The sequence below is a fragment of the Panonychus citri genome, unplaced genomic scaffold (genome assembly GCF_014898815.1).
Source record: "Panonychus citri isolate SS breed McGregor unplaced genomic scaffold, ASM1489881v1 Contig00143, whole genome shotgun sequence".
Taxonomy (NCBI): Eukaryota; Metazoa; Arthropoda; class Arachnida; order Trombidiformes; family Tetranychidae; genus Panonychus; species Panonychus citri.
This window is the reverse complement of record NW_026515548.1, coordinates 571,437-591,219: the sequence shown is the minus strand read 5'-3', so window position 1 is coordinate 591,219 and position 19,783 is coordinate 571,437. Positions and strand designations below refer to the sequence as shown.

The 19,783-nt window shown below is 29.9% G+C and overlaps 1 protein-coding gene across 3 annotated transcripts; it reads right to left on the bottom strand.

The window, feature by feature from the left end:
• Positions 1–1,607: 1,607 nt before the first annotated feature.
• LOC128396079 (probable serine/threonine-protein kinase DDB_G0282963) lies at positions 1,608–18,337 on the bottom strand. 3 transcript variants are annotated; one of them, XM_053356602.1, is made up of 11 exons: positions 17,542–18,337; positions 12,845–12,939; positions 12,642–12,746; positions 11,771–11,908; positions 10,373–10,456; positions 9,758–9,951; positions 6,852–8,834; positions 4,771–5,193; positions 2,863–3,834; positions 2,607–2,794; positions 1,608–1,979 (listed from the first exon to the last, which is right to left on the bottom strand). In XM_053356602.1, exons 1-11 carry the CDS (start codon positions 17,649–17,651, stop codon positions 1,835–1,837), a joined length of 4,437 nt encoding a protein of 1,478 aa, XP_053212577.1. In that variant the 5' UTR covers positions 17,652–18,337; the 3' UTR covers positions 1,608–1,834. The 3 variants fall into 3 exon arrangements, with proteins under 3 accessions (XP_053212577.1, XP_053212576.1, XP_053212578.1); XM_053356601.1 differs by having other exon boundaries at positions 1,608–1,997; positions 17,542–18,334; XM_053356603.1 differs by lacking the exon at positions 17,542–18,337 and adding an exon at positions 13,551–13,762 and having other exon boundaries at positions 1,608–1,997.
• Between the last annotated feature and the right edge of the window lie 1,446 nt (positions 18,338–19,783).

Here is a 19,783-nt window from a genome sequence, read left to right as displayed (position 1 = left end):
GACCCGTTGATTGAAATATTTCATTATCAATTCAATCTTTTCAGATGAATTAAATTGAATTGAGATAATACAATTAACCATTGATACTATTTTCAGAATGATAAGTTAATTGTCTCACTTGATGATTCTGATGTTGAAACTTTTTCATCTTTATTACCTTGATAATTTCTCACACTTATCTCATTTTCTCAAGTTATCATGACAATTAATCTGTTCCTAATTAAAATTAATCTTCTCACTTCTAAAGAATTTGCTATTTTTTATTCTTCCAAAGAAAGAGAAAAAGAAAGAAGAAGATAAAATTTCCAATTCTATAATTAATGAAAACTGAACTTTAAATTCATTAATTAAACCATGATGCAGATAATGAGAGTATCCATTCATTCAGGAATTAAATTCAATCAAAGCCATCGAAGAGTATTGTTCAAACCATAATAGGTCATCGTATTTGATATCAAGTAAATCATCAAGTCCATTTAATTATCTAATTCAATCTTCATCCTTGTCATCATCATGTTTCATGATTTATGCTCATCAAACTAATCAACCAGTTGATGATATGAATGAAAGAGGTGAAGTAATCAGCGAAACAATTATAATTATAATTACAATTATTGTTAACATGCGATCATCTTTTAATCTTGATATTCAAGGTTTTCTTAATCCATTCTGATTCTCAACGATAATTATAATCATCACAACAATTGATTTAATTGTAAACCCTTGAGCTCATGAAAATGAACTTGAAGATGAGCCATGTTTTCATTTATCATGAAACGATTCATTCAATTTACTTGGAAAATTTTGTTCACCACACAATTAATTATCTTTCAAATTGATTCTCATTCTTATCATTTGATAAATTGTTCAATGAATAGTTTCATCATCATGTTTCAATTGGTTGAAAGTTCAGCTGAATAATCAATCCAATGCTCATATTGTGTGTACATCGACAGGTATTGATGATAGATTCATTGATTAGAAACTGTTGATCAAATATTTGATTGTGAAAATTGAATAGATCAAATTTTGGAGTTAATCAAGACCGTAAGGGTCAAATTTTGATAGTTTGTATTAGTGTCCAGTCAGTTGATTGTATTATGTGAATAAGATGAATGAAAATAAAAGGATGAGGATCAACTGAACCTCACCCAACAATTTATGAACAATTTAAATAGTAGTCAGTTAATCAAAGTAACCAGTCCTTTACCTTTTTCCATGAAAAACTTGCTTCTTCTTCCTCTTAGTCATCATCATCATCATTTTCATCCTCATCCTCATCTTCATCATCGTGATACAAGACTACACATATCATCAATTTCTTAGTATCAAAGTTATTCAGATTGACTCATAATTCCAGTTTATTCATTTACTATCAACATCTTGTTTCTTGTTTCAAGTTTTTTTCTCACTAAAAAATTCAGGATCAGATTAATCTGATTCTCAATGATCAGGAAATAAGCGGTTCAGCCATCAGCATTATCTAACGATTCCGAGCATTCCGTTCATTGAACTGAACGGTAATCTTATGTGAAAGTTTAAAACAAATAAATAACAAATTAAGATGAAATTTATACCTGAGTAAATTAATGCTTGATTATCATCAATTCTTGTATTTCAAGGTGAGATTAATTCATTTTTTTATTGTTTTCACTTGTATTATTTACACATGCACTTGAATTAACAATAAATTGTAGCGATATCGCAATTACAATCAATAAATACTTTCTGATGGACTATGAAAATTTGATTCATTTGTTTGTTTTCTTTTCTTTTCTTTTTCATGATAATTGTATCAGATTCATTTTCCATGGTGGACAATCGACTGGTCAGTTCATGTTGTTGGCATTTCCTGTTCACACTTTTTCTCCCAAAAAGAAGCTCTTTTCATTATCGATGGAGCCATACGACGAACGTGCTTTTTACCACCAAAAGGAGTTGATTGTTTTCCACCATCACCGATTCGGTCACTTAAATTACTATCATCAGAAATGTAACTATTATAAACAATCAATCCACACACACAAACAAAAGTTGATTCAAGTTATGAGTATGATAATTGTAATTAGTTAATGATCGTAAGTAGTTTGTTGTGGGAGTTATTGTAAAGTAGTTTACAACAATTGGAGCAAAATTATCATTCAAAATGATCAATAATTAAGGAAATCAAAAGGATGGTATTAATTGTAGTGGAATCCACATAAAGATGATAAGAGAGGGAGAGAAGATGAGAAAATGACAATTAGTTGATGATTAACAATATTAATGATGATACTTTTAAAAGGTAAATATTGTTCATCATTTAAAAAGGTAACAATTAATTGATTAAAAAGAGGTTAACATGAAACCGATGAAAATTGGGTTGAAATTGGTGAAAAGTCATGATGATAATAATCATCTGAATTATGATCATGGTGATAAGCTACTAATCATAATAAGCAATTGATTATTGATTGAAAGCTATCGTTAATTAATGAACCAATCTAACGATTGTAAGTTAATATATGTATTTGTAAACTATCCCATAAAACTATCCTTAATCATCATCATAAGATTAATCATCGTCATTTAAGTTAATTGTTTGTATTCTGGATAATTAAGCTTACCCTTCATTTGATGGACTTTCCGGATTTTCGGATTTATTTGAAATCTCAGCTGATGAAACTTGATTAATATCGTATAAGCTTAAACTTCCCATAAGATTAGTTGATGATGATGATGGATTAGATTGATGATTCTTATTGGCCCAATTACGATATTCTTTGTTCAAACAACGACCAGTGATACTATTAACCTGTTGATTGAGAATTGGAATATATTTAGTTGATTGGATTAAGAGATAAGTTGATTATGAGACTTTACCGCCAGTGGATGTTGAGGTTTAATTGGATTAAATTTTGCTCGATTAGATTTGACTGGATTAACATTGTTATTATTAGTTGTTGATAATCGAGGCTGAACTCGAGGTGGTAAAATTGGTGGTGGTGGTGACATGAGAGTGGACAATGAGGCCTCAGAATTTGATCTTTGATAATAATCTAATCCATAAGATGAAGCATCTTGATCATGATGATTATCATCACATTTTCTGTTCATTTGATTACCATGATTGTTGTTGTCGTTGTTATTATTATGCTGCCAGTTTATTTTATCATTTCTTTCATAATAATCATTCAAATTGTCCTGATCAACATTATTATCATTTTCATCATGATAACTTGAATTATGCTGCTGATGATTATCATTAATAATTTTATCATTTGTTTCATCTTTTAATTCAGTATCATCATCATCATCATCATGCCAACATGATAATTTGAATGGTACTTGATAATGATGTTTATCTGTAATTAAACGAGGCTTAATTCCAGTTCCTCCATTAATCATGGTACCATCACGATTTAAACTATTACCATAATTATGATGATCATTTAATCCTCTTAAATATTGACCATTGGTCGATGAATTTGATTCATTTAAATCTGAGAAGCGATTAATCAATTCCTTGACCGATACCAAGGATGTAATGTTTCCCAAATTTTCAAGAACCTGAGCCTCAGCGTGTTTATAATGAAGATGATGTTCATTGACAATTCTTGGTAATCCAGGAGTTGACGAAGATGAAGATGATAATCCGGATGATCTTGAAACAGGTAAAGGTGAAGATGATGTAGATGAACAAGATGTCACCGTTACTGTTGGAATCAGCGGTGAACATGATGATGAAGATACTGCTTGTGATGGAGCCTGATGATTTATTACATTCGCTCCAGAATCTTCTGATAGATTTGTGGGTGAAATTGAGGGTGAAAAATATTTCGAAGAGGAGTAAACCTGTCAGGAGATAAATTAATCAGTTAATTAGGTGATTAAACGATTATTCAAACAAGAAAGATGGAGACTTCATCATGATCATTAAAAACTTAGCCCTTATTATTATGATGAACATCAACTCATTTCCCTGATGAATGGAATTCATTGTAAATTTTACATGAAATTTAGGTTACCAGGGTTTCTAATTATCAATTGATATTTCATTTCCTCTTTTACATCATCATCATCACCATAATGAACTAATATTTTTCAAGGTGAATTCATGTTCAACATTGGAATCAACAATGAATCCAATTGATCTACCGCATCAACTTCACGCACAGATAAACTGCTTTTGTATCAAAATTTGATGATAAAAGAAGGTGAAAGTTATCATTATCTTCATTGTCTCAAAAATGGCAAATCGGCAAAATCAAGAAAAAAAGAGCTGAATCAAAATATGATCATTAGAAATTAATGAAAAGGTAAAAACATGATGGAACTGAATAGAAACACCTTGAAGAAAAAAGAGTAAAAGAAAGAGTTTCAACTGGAATTGTGTTCAAATGAATTGAATCATTTTCTGAATCTTCAGCTCTTTTCAATCGCATAATATATATGGAGAAATGGCTGTGTATGATTAGCAACGAGATAAATAATATGATTACGATTGTTGCTGAGAATTGTATGAAATCATATCATCAACCTGATAAAAGAAACCATTTTCTCGTGATACTCTGAGTTCTCGGGGTGATCATCAAAATTATTGCAAGAAAAGATTATTATTATTATTATTGGAAAATAAGAGAATGATTTTTGATAATGATTGTGTGATTATCATGATGAACAACATTTTCCCATCGCATTCAACAGTTTATCAACAAATCTATTAAACGATAATGATGATTATTGTCATGTCAAAATGCATTTTCCTTTTGACAATTTAAGTCAATTTACCTTTTCATCGACACCATTGCAAGTTTCGTGTTCCTTTGGCACATTTGGCACGTAATAGTCTCTCTTGTACCTTCCCATGTCTTTGGAAGGTGAAATATACGGTAAAGCGTGAAGATTGGCCTCATCGTCTTCGATCTTGTCGATTGGCGATGTTGCCGTTGGTTCGAGGGAGTCGAGATATTGTTTCCGTTTAGTCACATTCTCAATTGTGTACGGATTATCAGGCCAGATTACCGTTGATTCTTCCCACTTTCTATGCTCTCTTTCAGCAATGATTCCTGGATGTGGCACAGATGAATCGATTTCATCTTCATGGTGATGAGAATGAAGTTTTTCCGATAACACCTTAGGACTATTGTTAGTGTCATTTTTACAGGTCGATTTAGTTGAACGCTGTTTGATTGGCGGGGGGCTTAGGACATTCTGAAATAATGAATTGAATACAATTAGAATCTATTGGATGAAATGTACAATTGATTAAAACTAATTGGTAATATCATTGATTATAACTGATGGACAATAAAGGCAACTATTAATAATTAACTCAATCATCTTGTATCAATTGATGGTCGATGAGATGAAAATTATTCAACCAAAGGTTTTCATTCAGCTTATTGAAAGCAAACAAACATCAAATCAAATTAACCTAAACTCAATTAAATTTGATTCTATTGTAACTTGTTTGCCCTTCTGTTGCTCATGATTAAACAATTTACTTAATTCAGTTTAAATTGTGAGCTTGAACATCAGTTTGTGATACAATATTATACTCAACTTGTTGATAATAATAATGATAACATGATGTTCAGAATACGCGTTCCAAACACTGAATAACTCATAAGAATAATAGTTTTATCATGAATTACACTTGAAACATGAACATCAAGTGACCAGACAAAAGGTCAGTTTTAAGGTTGATGATATTGAACAAAGTTCGGTATTTGATGAACAATTTAATGAGTTTTTTTTCTGTAATCATCAAACTATCAAGTGTATCATTGCAATTAACTACTAATATGTTTACATCTGAACCATAAAAGTAATGCAAGTTTCAATTTAAATTGTTTACTCAATGAATTTCTATGAATAATCATGTAAATAATTGAAGTTCAAGTATAATGAGTTGATTGTAGCTGAAATTGATAAGTTGCGATTGAAACAATTAAGAAATTTAAAGTTTTCCATCATCATTGTAAGTTGATTATTTTATTTTAATCGTAATTGTCAACATGATGTTTGCAGAAAAAAAGATTCCGAGTCTTTTTAATCAACACAATTCAATGAGTGAATTTAAATTATTGATAATTTAATATCACTGTTAACCGGAAGATGAAATCTTTCATCAACAATTGATTAAATCATTGAAAACACACAATTAATTGCTGTTTAATTGTCCTGGTCAACCTTAATCTGTAAAATCATCTTATAGCTCAACAGTTGATTGTCAAGTTGATTGTTGTAAGGAAGTAACTTTGAATTAAATGTTACAAGTAATCTTATTGGTTTATGAACAATTTGATTGTAATCATTTAGTTGAACACAATTAACTTTTAATTGAATGTTTAGTTTACCTGGATTATCATTGAATAATGATAATAAAAGATGTATAATAATAAAAACCAGGAATCAAGTAACAACAATCAATTGATTGTTGTATTGGAAAAATATTTTCAATTTCATGTATCAAAACAATTTGAAGATTATGTTTAAACAGTATTAAGTTAATTGTTGATTAATAAATTGTTTGCAAATGATTTTGTAACTGTGAAAGTTTCAAGTTGAAAAACTTTCGATTCTGGGAAAATCTGATTATGATGATTAACCATTTAAATGATTAATTTACAAAAAACAATGAGAATGACCTTAAGTTAAATTAATTAACATGAGCATTTAGACAATGATATTTAATAATGGGAACAATTAAAGACAAACAATTGGTCACGAGTGTAGCCTCTTAATGATTAACCAAATCACCTTCAAGGATTTAATTGTTTGTCAGTAAATTGAATTGAGCAAAAGTTTCAGTTTCAATGATATCACAATTAGATTAATTGTATTGTGTACCTGGCCAATTAACTTACCTTTTGATAAGATGCTGATGGCTGATGATGTGAACGATTTTTGATCATTGGTTTTGGTTGATGTTTCTGTTGATGATAATCATTTTTGGCATTAATTGTTACTTTGAAATCGATCCAGTGTTGATTAACATGATTGTACACGCAGGTTGAATAGGTTCCTGAGAGATCAACTCGAGTTGATTTGATTTCCAAAATATGATCGGTAAAATGTTTGAATGTCCTGAAGTCTTTTGTATCAACATCGATTTTCATAACGTTCAATAAACTTTTATCACATTCGGTTTCACCAGAATCACCATGCTGAATATGATGATCGTTTCTACACTTTCCTTTTTCAATGGTTCCACCAATGTAGATGCCGTTTCGATACCAGGCTACACCGAGTGGTTGACTACCTTTGACTCGGCAGCAAAATTGGACCAAAATGTCACTTTGAACGTTGGCGGGTTGAGGTGAAAGGGTGAACATGGGATCAGAAAGTTCAGTGTACAGTTCATTTGATGAGGATGGTGATGGATAAGATGATGAGGATGACGGTGAATTTGACAGATGATGAACATGATTAGTTGAAGATGAAGATGGCCTTTTATTATTGGGTATAAATTCAGGTATTTTCAGGGGAGGTAAAGGAGATGATGATGAATGTTGATTGGCAGTAATGGATTTATTTAGATTTGATTTTGTGGTTGATTGTTGTAGCTTCTTGTTGACTGTGTATGAAGATGATGATAATGATGATGTTGATGCTGGTAAAGGTGATGATGAAGAAGATGAAGTTGATGAGTTGACTTGTAACTTGTTGATAATATTTGTTTTATGGTTGATTGAATCAATTTGATTAACAGTTTCACCTTCCAGATCTTCATCTTCATCCTCGGAAGATGAAAATTCAAGTGAACCCACTGAATTACGTTCTGTAAGGTCAGATAATTGGTCAATTGATGTTGAACCAATTTGGGGAGGCACAAATTGACTAGGATTTGGTATTAACATGCAAACAGGGTCAGTTGATTCGGACAAATTTAGAAGACAGTAAATTGGGACAACATCCGTTTCCGATTTCCGTTTCTTCTGGAAAAGCCAATTCTCTTCCCAACTAAACGCATCGACCACTTTCACTTTACCATTATCACGGTTATCATTCATTTTCTCAGTGGTTTGGTTCTCAGGGTGTTCAACACCATCACCACCATAAAACTGGTCATCATGATCTGCATAATCTTTAGCATTTTCAGCATAATTTAAGTCCATTATGTCCAGGCCAAACTCTGGAAAAGCAACTCGAGCACAGCCTCTACTTGATAAGTCTAATCCATAAGGATCGAGAACTGAATCAACTACCTGTCGACGTCTCTCTGATTCACCAGAATCAACTGAATCAGCTCCAACACTCCCTCCTGCTGGTTCAATACACTCTCCATCTTCATCACCATCCGCTGCTATGGTGCTTGTTGTTATCTCCTCAATTTGCTCCTCAATCTTATAAGCTGTCTCACGATCTTTAATAATATCGACAATACTAACGGGCTCATGTTGAGGATGCTGTTGATTATGGTGCTGATGGTGATGACCAACATCTGATTCACTGTCATCGACATCACCATTAGCAGTTTTGTCACTTATCGTTACACTGGAACGTGTTTCGGGAAACACTTCCGATCGATGATAAATCATACGATTATCTTCATCATCATCATCATCATGTTCATGTTCATTCACAGATTCATGATGATTAGAGTGATGATTAATTCCATTGGCTTTGATTCTTGATGAATGATTCATTGAACTTGCAGATCCATTTGATGAGATGGACACAGTTGATGGGCAATTTTGATGATGATATTTATCATCTTCGTTGACACTTCCGTTTGAATGGACATTTAATTTACTCTGTCGGGTCTCTCCATTTGTCTCTAAAGGTAATGATGATGAAGACGATGACGATGATGAATAATAATTACGTTCCTGGTTAACTTTAATTAACTGGTCAGTTCCAAGAAAAGAAGAGGAAAGAAAAACAATTTTCATTATAAGAAAGTGACATCAACACATTAAAATGAAATTAAATGTCATTTGAATTCAGGTTAATCCAGGAAAGTAAAAAATATGAACATGATTATTTTCACTTTCACAGTTAATTGCTATTCTCTTACAATAGTAATTAAATTGTTGTTTTCACAACATAATAGATCAACGTGATAACATGTCATTCCTGATTTAAGATTCAGTTCTAATCCAGTTATCGACTGCATGTCTAATGGCTCATTCATGTAGAGATAAACAATTGGTTTCAATTGATGATTATTCAATTACTACAATTGATAAATTGCTTCTTTCACTGCAATTAGAGCACAAGCTTAATTAACCATAGTAAAAGGTGAAGATTGACTTTTACCTTGGTTTCGGTTTTCTATTAATATTTTTACCAAAAATAGGAATAAATTATATTCTATTCTCCATTTTTTTTTCTCTCAATTCTCTTCTTCTTATTCATTCTATTGTCCAATGGATTAACCGAAAATCTAACAGGTAACATGTTATTCATATTCGGTTGGTTTTGGTTCCTGTTAATGCTAATTAACGTTGGAAAATGTTGTTGGTAAGGAAAAGAAAAGCAATTAACTTTTGCAATCTCTTCTTCTCTTGTTTGTAATCAACTTTGCAAAGTCATCGTCTTGGATTGTGTTGATTGCCACAATTTAACTGCATGCAACTAGCTACAGGTATTTATATGATATAACTTACAGCGGAAAAGGAAAACATTTGCAAAGGTAACAAAGGTAAACAAGTCAGTGGACAGCTGAATGATTTGTAATGACTTTGCAAATGAATTGAAAACTTTTTTCATCTTGATAAATGTCAGTATTTTTTTTTGTCATGGATAACTAATTGTGTGTATTAATTACCTCATTGATTATTGCAATGGCAAGAAGATCTTCATATGTTTGAGATTCATCCAAAGTTGATGATAGTGATGCTGATGATTCCAAATGAACCGGAAGTTTTGGCAATTGACCAGTAATGTGATTCAAGTGATGGATCAACTTTTTCAGGTGAGAATGGGCATTTGTTGGGATGTTACCATTAACAAATGGTTGATCTGATTTGGAACATCAAATCGAGGGAGAATGAGAGATGGAAGAGAAGAGAAGAGAACATGAAAATGATGATGAAAGAGAGAAAAGGTAAATTAAGAAGAAAAAAGAAGAAAAATTTCTGTTGTAATTTTTCATCATGATCATTTTTCAGAACTTTGGAAAGGAGCTTAGGGTTACTTTTGGTCAAGATCAATGTGTTGAAACTAAATTATCAAAGTTAAAGAATTAGTCTAATGATTATGAACCTTTTTTTCATCTCAAAGAAATAATGATTCAAGAAGTTTTTAGAAGCATTGAGAGTTCAAGGTAAGAATCGCCTCAAGGTAAATGATGAAGATAAAGTGAGAGGAGGATATCAAGATAAAAGGAGAGAGATGATAATGATGATGATGAAGATGAGAAAATAATGAATGAAATATTTACTTTGAAGGGATAAAAATAATGCTTCCGTTAAATCAAGAATCGCCTGAGCCAGGGGAGTCTGGTATTCATCCAAGATGCGGTCATCTGAGGAGAGAGAGAGAGAGAGATGAGATAAAATGAACAATTTTAGGTGTGAATCAGAAGCTTCAATTAGTTTTCACCAAACTGTCATCGTTATCATGATATTTTCAGTTTTTTTGTTCGGAAAAATGAAGATGCAAATTAGGAGTTTAAGGGATAAAGAAAAAGTTCTGATATTGAATTACAAGAGTGATTAGTTTTTTTCTATTAATAGTAATTCGTTTGAGTGTTTCTTGGGTGTGACACTTTTCATGTCATCATGGCAATACACTAACACCCTGTAAACAAAATTCATTTCCGTTTTAATGGTAACACTCAACTATCAACATTCACCAAGCTATTTGTTCAATTGTTTCGTAAATATTGACATGAAAACAATCAACTAATCTTAATCGGTTTCTACCTTTTCTCTGGACTCTGTTGATTTCTACCTGTGTTATACTTGATTGACTTTGACTTTTACAATCAACGGAAATCATTTGGAAACAGGATCAACATCGTCATCACCATTATCACAATTGACATCAACAAGCATAAAAACATCATCAGTTTTTGTATTGATTTCCAATCAAATAGAAACTGTTACCAGTTCAACACTTTCACCTTGATTGTTATTTACAATTAACTTTCAATTCCATTCTAGTCTCATATTAAGCTTAATTAACTAATTAGATACACTTTGGACTAAGTCAATTTTACCTGTAACTCGAGCTTTAATTATATTTTTTATATTTCAACTGGAAAAAAATATATTAAAAGCTAAATTGCTCTTGATTGTAATCATCGTACTAACATTTTTGAATCAAATTGTTGCTCTGCAAAAGCCTCAATGCTTTGCAATATTAGACTGATTCAGTAATAAACAGCAACAATTTACACTTAAATCAACGTTAATGGTAAAAGTAAATTAGATTTCCAATGAAAAGTTCAACCATGGTGATAATTTCATATTATCATGAGGCTACGAAAATTTTAATAACAATTACGTTTGAGCTACAAAAACTGACCATCATTAAAGTCCAAATGAATTGAATTTGAGTTAATTGATATTTTCCTGTTTCTTTTATGATTTTTTTTCGCGAAATTTTAAATATTATCATTAATCTGTTATGGATTAGCAATCATGATGAAGATGATAATGATCATGATGCTAATAGGTCTTCATTAAAGTGAACCTCTCTCAATATATCGTGTCTATCATTGGGCTGACAAAACTGATTCGTTGTTTGTTGATTGTTATTAAATTAGTTGGGTACCTTGAATGGCTTTGATTGTTAATTTAACTGTGAATAAAATGATTAACTGATTATTACTTACATTTATCATGAATATAAGGTTTATTGACATGAGCTTGATCCAATGATGAACCAATGAATCCTTCAATTAACGTTTCAATGTTTTCACGGACTTTAATTAAAACCTCTTCATCACAATCATCTAACACGATTCCGTGCTCTGTGGTGGTGGTGGTGGAGGTGAAGGTGGTTATAAAAAAGAGACAATAATCAATTGATTGTTGAGTTAATCAAAATATTGATACAAAACATTTCATTCAAAATCGGAATCATTATCGGAATCATTGAGACGTTATGAGTTTTGTTTCATTCATGTTTACAATAAGCAAAGTTTCAATCATATTTCAAGTTCAACATGAAAATCAGCTAATCATCATGATTGTGTATCTGAGACATTGCTAATGATTGAAATAATTTGGCTACAATTTAAATCATGATAATAATCGTGGTAACAGTTGGTCTAATGATCAGGGATAAAAAATACATCTTGATCATCACTGATGATTAACTTAAATTGTTACTATTTTAATGTTTCCACGATCAGTGATTATGTTACAATCAAATGAAAAACTATTAATGTTGTACAAAATTGTGTGTCTTGGTTAACAATTAACTAATTAGTGTTGACAGTAACCGAGGTAATTACTATCTAATTATGCGGGAACTCAATGAATCAATTGGTGGACAATTAAATGTTATTTTGATTCAATTCATCAACAATCATTATACAATCAAGTCAATAACCTAAACTAACAATTAGCTAATATTGAATTGTCATTGAAACTCTGTTCAGTTAAATGATAATTGTAATGACGAATCAAAAAAAAAATTCTCGTAATAATTTTAATTGTTGTTCTTGTTAACTAACAATTAACTCCATCTATTCATCTTACCTTGACGTTGATTAGGTGTATTCATTGAAGTAACTGTATTTAAATTAGATAAAGTGTCAACATCGTTTCCTGTTGACATTGATTCGTATCCAGATTCAATCTTATCTGTGAATTTAAATTGTTTACATTTATGAATGAGAATTGAAAACAATTAGTTTACCATTGATAATAGTAAAATCAATTAGTGCTAATTGGATAATTACCTTTGAAACTAGGTAAGGTTACGGTTGATTTGGCACTTCCAAAGTGATTTAATTGACTTTTACAAAGCCAATGGCATGATTGGAATAACAAATTTCTGATTCAATTGAAGAACCCGGATTATCATCATGGTTCCGAGAAAATTTCAGGGTAAAATCATATCATCATGGAGGAAGAGATGAGGAAGCGATGGAAATAAAAATTATATAATAAGATTAATCATTATAAATGATAATGAGAATCGTGAATGTTTAATGTTAATCGTTATCCACAAACAGAATCTTCAACAAATTGAAATCAAATTAGAAATTAAATTACTGAACAATTTACTGATTCTCAACAACTGAATATGTATTCACTTTGAATTGTAGGTTGATTCAATCGGTTGACTTTTGATTGTGATCAACAATAAATTAAATTGTAAGTAATCAAATTGAACAAGAAAAAAAGATCAAGGCTAATCTGTAAAACGATTTGAATCATGCAAATCAGATTGATTATCATTAAGTTAATCAACAATTATTGATTGATTAGGATTCGTTTTTGCTTTTTTCTCTAGACAATTAGTTTAATCAACAGATACACAGACACCACTATGACCTAGTTAATTGTTGTAATCAACTTTTCAATTGAAACAAAAAAAAACTAAAACATTGTTGTTAATCATTACGCATCATTTTCACTAATCATTAATGATAATTAACTTACCTGTTGTTTTCTGATTGTAAGGTTAACAAATTAATCCACAATTGAATTAAACAATAAAATCCATGATAAATGGTTAACAAAAACTAATCCCAATTGCTTTGAATGTTGAAATTTGGACCAATTAATTGTAATCAAAACAATTAACCAATAATAATCATAACAATTTACAGATTGTTTTTAAGATGAGAAATACGATTATGATTATTAGTAACAATTATAAATCGTAATCAAAGTGACCTAAATAAAGTTTACAGACACATTAAAAAGTATTATTATCAATAATAATGATGAAGGGTATTAAAAAACAGGTAACAAGATAATCTCATTTTTACCTGTAACTGATTAACAAAATTATCTAAATGTAATCAATGGGATGATGATGATAATAATGATGAATGGAAAATATTAATAAAACAAAAACAACTTTTCATTTCAACTGAATCACAATCAGAATGAAAATATGAATCAACTATCATGAAAACTGAAAAAATTGTGATCAATTATTTTACTCTCTTCCTTTTCATCATCAACCACAAAAGACAAGCCCAGGTAATGAGATTACCTGCTCACTATCTTCATCATCATCATCATTATCATCATCATCTCATCGTGAGCATAAATAGTAATTAGATTAAAGTTTACAATGATCAACATTGAATCTATGTATCAGCACGAATTGTATTCAATTTGTGATTCTCATCATGATGATGATCAACTTCATCTTTCCCCTTTTAACGATAATTATCATCGTAATTACAATTAGATTTTGCTGTTTATTGTTGTTGTTCAACTGAGAAATCTAATTAACAATTAACCAACATGCTATTTGTTGTTTTCTTGTATTCCAATTGATTGTTATTGATAAATATTCTGTTTTATTTTGATTGTTTACTTTTCCAGTTTCAAAAATTAATATTAATTGTTACATTTGGTTCAAAAATATATATTAATATTTCAAGATAATGATCGGGATGAGGATGGAGATGATTATTAATTTGGTTCAGTTTTATTAATACATTTCCTTGAAATCATCTTCCCTCTTTGATTATCCTCATCCTTTAATAGTTATAATGATAAGGTTGAAGTAATTGGTTGATTAGAAATTAATTCGTAATCATTTACAATTAATATTGTCATTATTTTCCAGTATCTTTTTACTGGTTATTATTTAAGCCACAAAAATGTTAACTCAACAATTAAGAGTCTCTCTTGAGACGATTTAATTTAAAAGCTAAATTTGATTAGCATCATCATCACATTTGTATAGCTTCAACTGATGGCAATTTGATTTCTGGTGAATAACAATTAACCAAAATAATGATTAGTTTGATTGATTAGCAATCTAGAAAGTTTATTACTCTATTGGTTAGACCATCAAACTTATTCAAATTGTTGCCAATTTAATTATCATTAACTGAGATCCGTAAATTAACCTTAACTAAATTATCATTCACGATCTGTGTTCAATACAATTTACTTATATTGATTAGTTTAATTGTCTGACCTTAAAGGTAATTAACTGATCATGGTAATGTTTACAGTGACCTGACAAAATATTTAATCACAAATCAACATTCAAATTAATTAACTTTTCATGAATTCATATATATTGTGTTAATTAAGAGATATGAATAAGAAAACAAAAAGAAAACAATTTATTAACTAACAACAATCAGTCATTTTGGTGTTTAATTTAACACTGAATTTTGAAATGTAATTAAATCATAATTAACAATCAAATTGCTCAACATTTTAACTACAAGACACGATTAGCTGACCGGTTAACCGGAAGGTATTGATTATATTATTGTAGCAATTAGTAAATTGCTGATCTTGATGTCCAATGAAATATTATAATGATAAAGCACAAATTGTTAACAATCAAACAAATTAATCTTAATCATCACAATCAAACTAACCAATTGTAAAATTGATTAGTTTGATTGTTAGCATCTGAAAGAAGCATAAGAAAAATGGATGAGAGGAAGACATTAAGTTAATTGTGATGGCAATAAAAGTTAATTGTTTGATATAATGTAGATTCTGATTGTGAGGTCTCATCATGTTAAAGTAATAAAAAAGTTTCTGTAACAATTTAGATTGTAATCAAATGATAATAATTAAATTTACGCTTTTCCAGATTAAATATTGATACTGAGCTTTGAAAATGTAGCCATTGGTTGTGTTAATTGTCATCTTAATTGTTATCCACTTGATTGGTGAGTTTAAAGTTAAATCATTTCAACTCGAGACAATTTAAATTTAACAACAATTTAGTTTGACAACAACGTTTGATTTTGAAAAGTTTTTTTAAATTGTTACCTTGGCTTTTCATGTTCATATTTGCAATCTTAACACTCAACAGTTAACAGTTAACAACAACAATCAACTTGACCTAATCAACATTTAAATTGTCATGATGAATAAATTGTTGATTGCGATTAAGAATCCTAAATCATACATGCAAGTTGAACAACATTTAACTATTACGAGACAATCAAATTAAATCAACAGGTAATTACGATTATGATTGTCAAGCGTAGGTTGGTCAATGTGATTAACTATTAAAAGAAGTAACAATTTAATTCATTAAATTGTAATTTAACAAAACTACTGATTTTTGATTTTAAAAGAAGCTCAGAAAATCTCAATAATTTACATCACAATTAAGACTAAATTGCAATTGAAAATCTGGAGATTCGGGGAAAAAAACTTTAATCAAAGTCTCCCAATAGAAAGTAACAATTAACTTGGTTTATTGAAGGTTCTTATAATTTCATGGACAATTTTGTTATATACCTTTAATTGTTATCTGATTGTTAATCACAACAATCACAATCACAATCACAATAACAATAACAACACAATTAACATTGAATCAAGTTCTATGGTTTATGTCTAGTTAATTGTTGCTAAATGTTTGACTTTAAGTTTTTTATATTTAACGCGACCGAATCACTTTTCCGTGTTGTAAATTAATTCTGATTGTTGGTTAATCATCAACAATCAACCTACGCCCAGGTACTAATCTACACACCCAATTGCTTAGATACTTAATTGTATTTGGTATATGATGGATTGGGAAAAAATTAAGAAAATGAATCAGGAAAAAATTCACATCTAATTGAAATTTTTAAGTTAATCATCATGTTTTTGTATTAATTGTATTTCCGTTAATTTAATTGTTTGATTTTCAACAATAATCATCATCCCTCTCATAATAAGGATTATCATTTGTTGATTATCTTACCGTTAACGAGGATATGATTAGTTTAATTGTTGTGTTAATCGTGTTTCAATTTTTCAATTGTCGACTTAAATTGTCATCGGTATCGTTAATCAAATTATTATTATTACCTTAACCATCAATGAACCATTTTATTTTCATTTGTAAGATTGTCATTTAATCATCACAATTAAATTTAATTTGTTCAAGTTTCTCTTTTTCGTTGCAAAATTGACTAAATTGTCACGTCAATATCATATAATTGAGACTCTAAATTGAGTCGATGAAAATTTAAATTTACTTGATTGTTATTCAAATTAGAATCAAGGTAAATCTATTAAGTCATCAATTGATTGATTCAATTAATTTGATTGTTCAGCTTTTAAGTGTCTCTTTTTTACCCTAAAGCAATTAACCAACAGATTAACATATGATTGTTGTGTTTGTGGTTACAATTAATGATTATTGGTTCACTGATCAGTTGATCAGATGATTGTGTTTAATTTAATTACTCTTTTGTCATCAAAATAATCACAATTTAAATGTTAATGACAACGATCATTTAACGCTATTGATTAACTTAATGATAACCTAAAGGTTGATCTTGATCTTTATTTTGTTCTGCCTGTAAATGTATTTGTCGTTTCAGACACTTGATTGTTGAAAAACTAACAACAGAGAGTTGAGACTGTAAATTAGATGACAATTAATTTGATAGAAATTGATTGTGGGTAACAAATTAACTAAATTGTGGTTGTTTCTTACCTGATTTTATCTTGATTATTGGCATGAAGTTGAGCATCTCTTTGAATAACTGATATTATCCTTTTACATTCATCGTCACTGAAGTTACTCAGATTAATTGATCTTAACATGATGATATCCAATTAGTTTGAGTTGAAAACTTTAGTAATTAAATAAATTGATTGGTGATTAAACAATTGGTAATCCACAGAAACATAAACAAAAAGTAACACACATTTGATGTTACTGAGCAAACGGAATACACATTTGGAACCAGCAAGTTGTGGTTAACATGACTGAAGATGAAGATGAAAATTAGTTGATGATGATGCTAATGATGATGATTAAGGTGTTTATGATTAACAGGAAAGGGTGAAAAACAAAAGGTAAGAAACCGTTGGGTGGTTGAAGATGTTGGATTTGGATGAATGAGATGAGATACTTGGTGAAGATGATGTTTGATTTGATTGATTGTTTGGGTTTACGTTGTTTATTAGTAATCAAACGATCATGTTATTGTTACGAATGATGAAGATGATTGTCATGGTGATGATAATTAACGTTCATTCGGGTAAACTATTCAATCTTAATTGTAATTAACTTGATAATATTAGGATATTGGAAGGAGATGGTTAGAGTTTTGTTTTGCTGAGAAGAAAAGATTAGGAGAGGAAAACGTAAAAGAATTTAGAAGGTAAAGAGAGAAAAGAAAGAGAAAACAACACAAGCAATGAGAAGATGATAAAGAAGATGAAAAAACAGTCGACTTGATGTTGATGATCAACAAGAGAGAGAGAGAGAGAGAGAGAGAGACTCTAATCGCAGTGAAGCGAAGGAAAAGTTTACAACTAAAAACTGGTTCTATGTTTGTAAAGGTAAGAAGGGAGAGAAATGGATGCGAGTGAGTAACCAGAAGAGTGAGAAAAAAAAGAGAAGATGATGAAAAGAAAGGTAGAACAAGAGGAGGAAAGGGAGAGGCTGGAAGATGGAAGAGAAGGAGAAGCTTGAGAATCGGGTTTTCCATCATCATCTCTCTCAAGCCGCAACATTAGAATAACAACAAAAACGTTTTAGACTCGAAATTCAAAGTAACGATGATAATAAATGAGAAACTAATAACCGATCATTTTGTGTTTACCATAAATTCACAATTGTAATTCATTTGTCAGTCACATTGAGATTTGCATCATCATCCATATCATTATCATCAACAGGAATCCATTCAAGTTTCACCATGATGATAAACACCATGGTTAGTGTTTTTTTTTTGCTTCTCTGCAAGAAAGTTTTTGTTATCTTTTGACAAAAAGGTAAACAATTAGCAAAAGTTCACAATGATCATGATTCAGTATCTTCATCGTCATTCCCATTGTTTGCAATCAAATTCCTATCATGATATTATTACTTGAGACGTAAAAGTTTTTGCAAAAAAATAACAAAATTCAATTTACTTTGATTTCACTTTTGTATTCCGAGTACAATTGATTTCTCTTGATTCAACCCTTAATTGTAAATTTAATCCTTCTCATTCTGAGGTTGTGACTGAGTTAATTGCTGACACTATTGTTGATTGTTGGAACTGGACAGAACCATTTCTTAGTTTTATTGACCAACACATTGAATTAATGATATTTAGCAAATTGTGTCAATTTTTTCAAACCTACACTCGAAATGGTTAATTAATTCAATCGCCACAATCAATCAACAAAATAAACAATGATAAATATCAACAGAATCGTGTAGACATCAACCTATTAAATTGTCAACACTTAAATTAGTCAAACTTAAACAGCCAAGACAAATTTACTTGTATTATTTAAGTTTGATTGAGTTGAAGAAATCAAATTAACGATAATAATGATAACTTTTCAACGAAGTTGAAAAGTAACGATTTCGTGTTCAAGTTACAAAATTTAATTGAAATTAAGTTTTGTCAATCACGAAAAGTTTAATTGATTAAATTTCTAATGAAATTATTTCAACAATCGTAAAATCTTAATTGATTCATTAATCCAACTACGATTTCTACAATTAACAAAATTATAAGTCAATTAAAAACAAACCCAATGTTCAACTTTATCAATATTGTATTTGTTTTTGTTACGAGGACAATTAAAGCAATTTACCACAATTTAATTAAGACAAATTAAATTAACTCGATATACTTTTTGATCATTGGCTGATTGTTTAACGTTTGATTGTGATTCTTGAAAATAATATCAATAGATCTCATTAGTAAACTGGATGCTAATTATTACTTTCT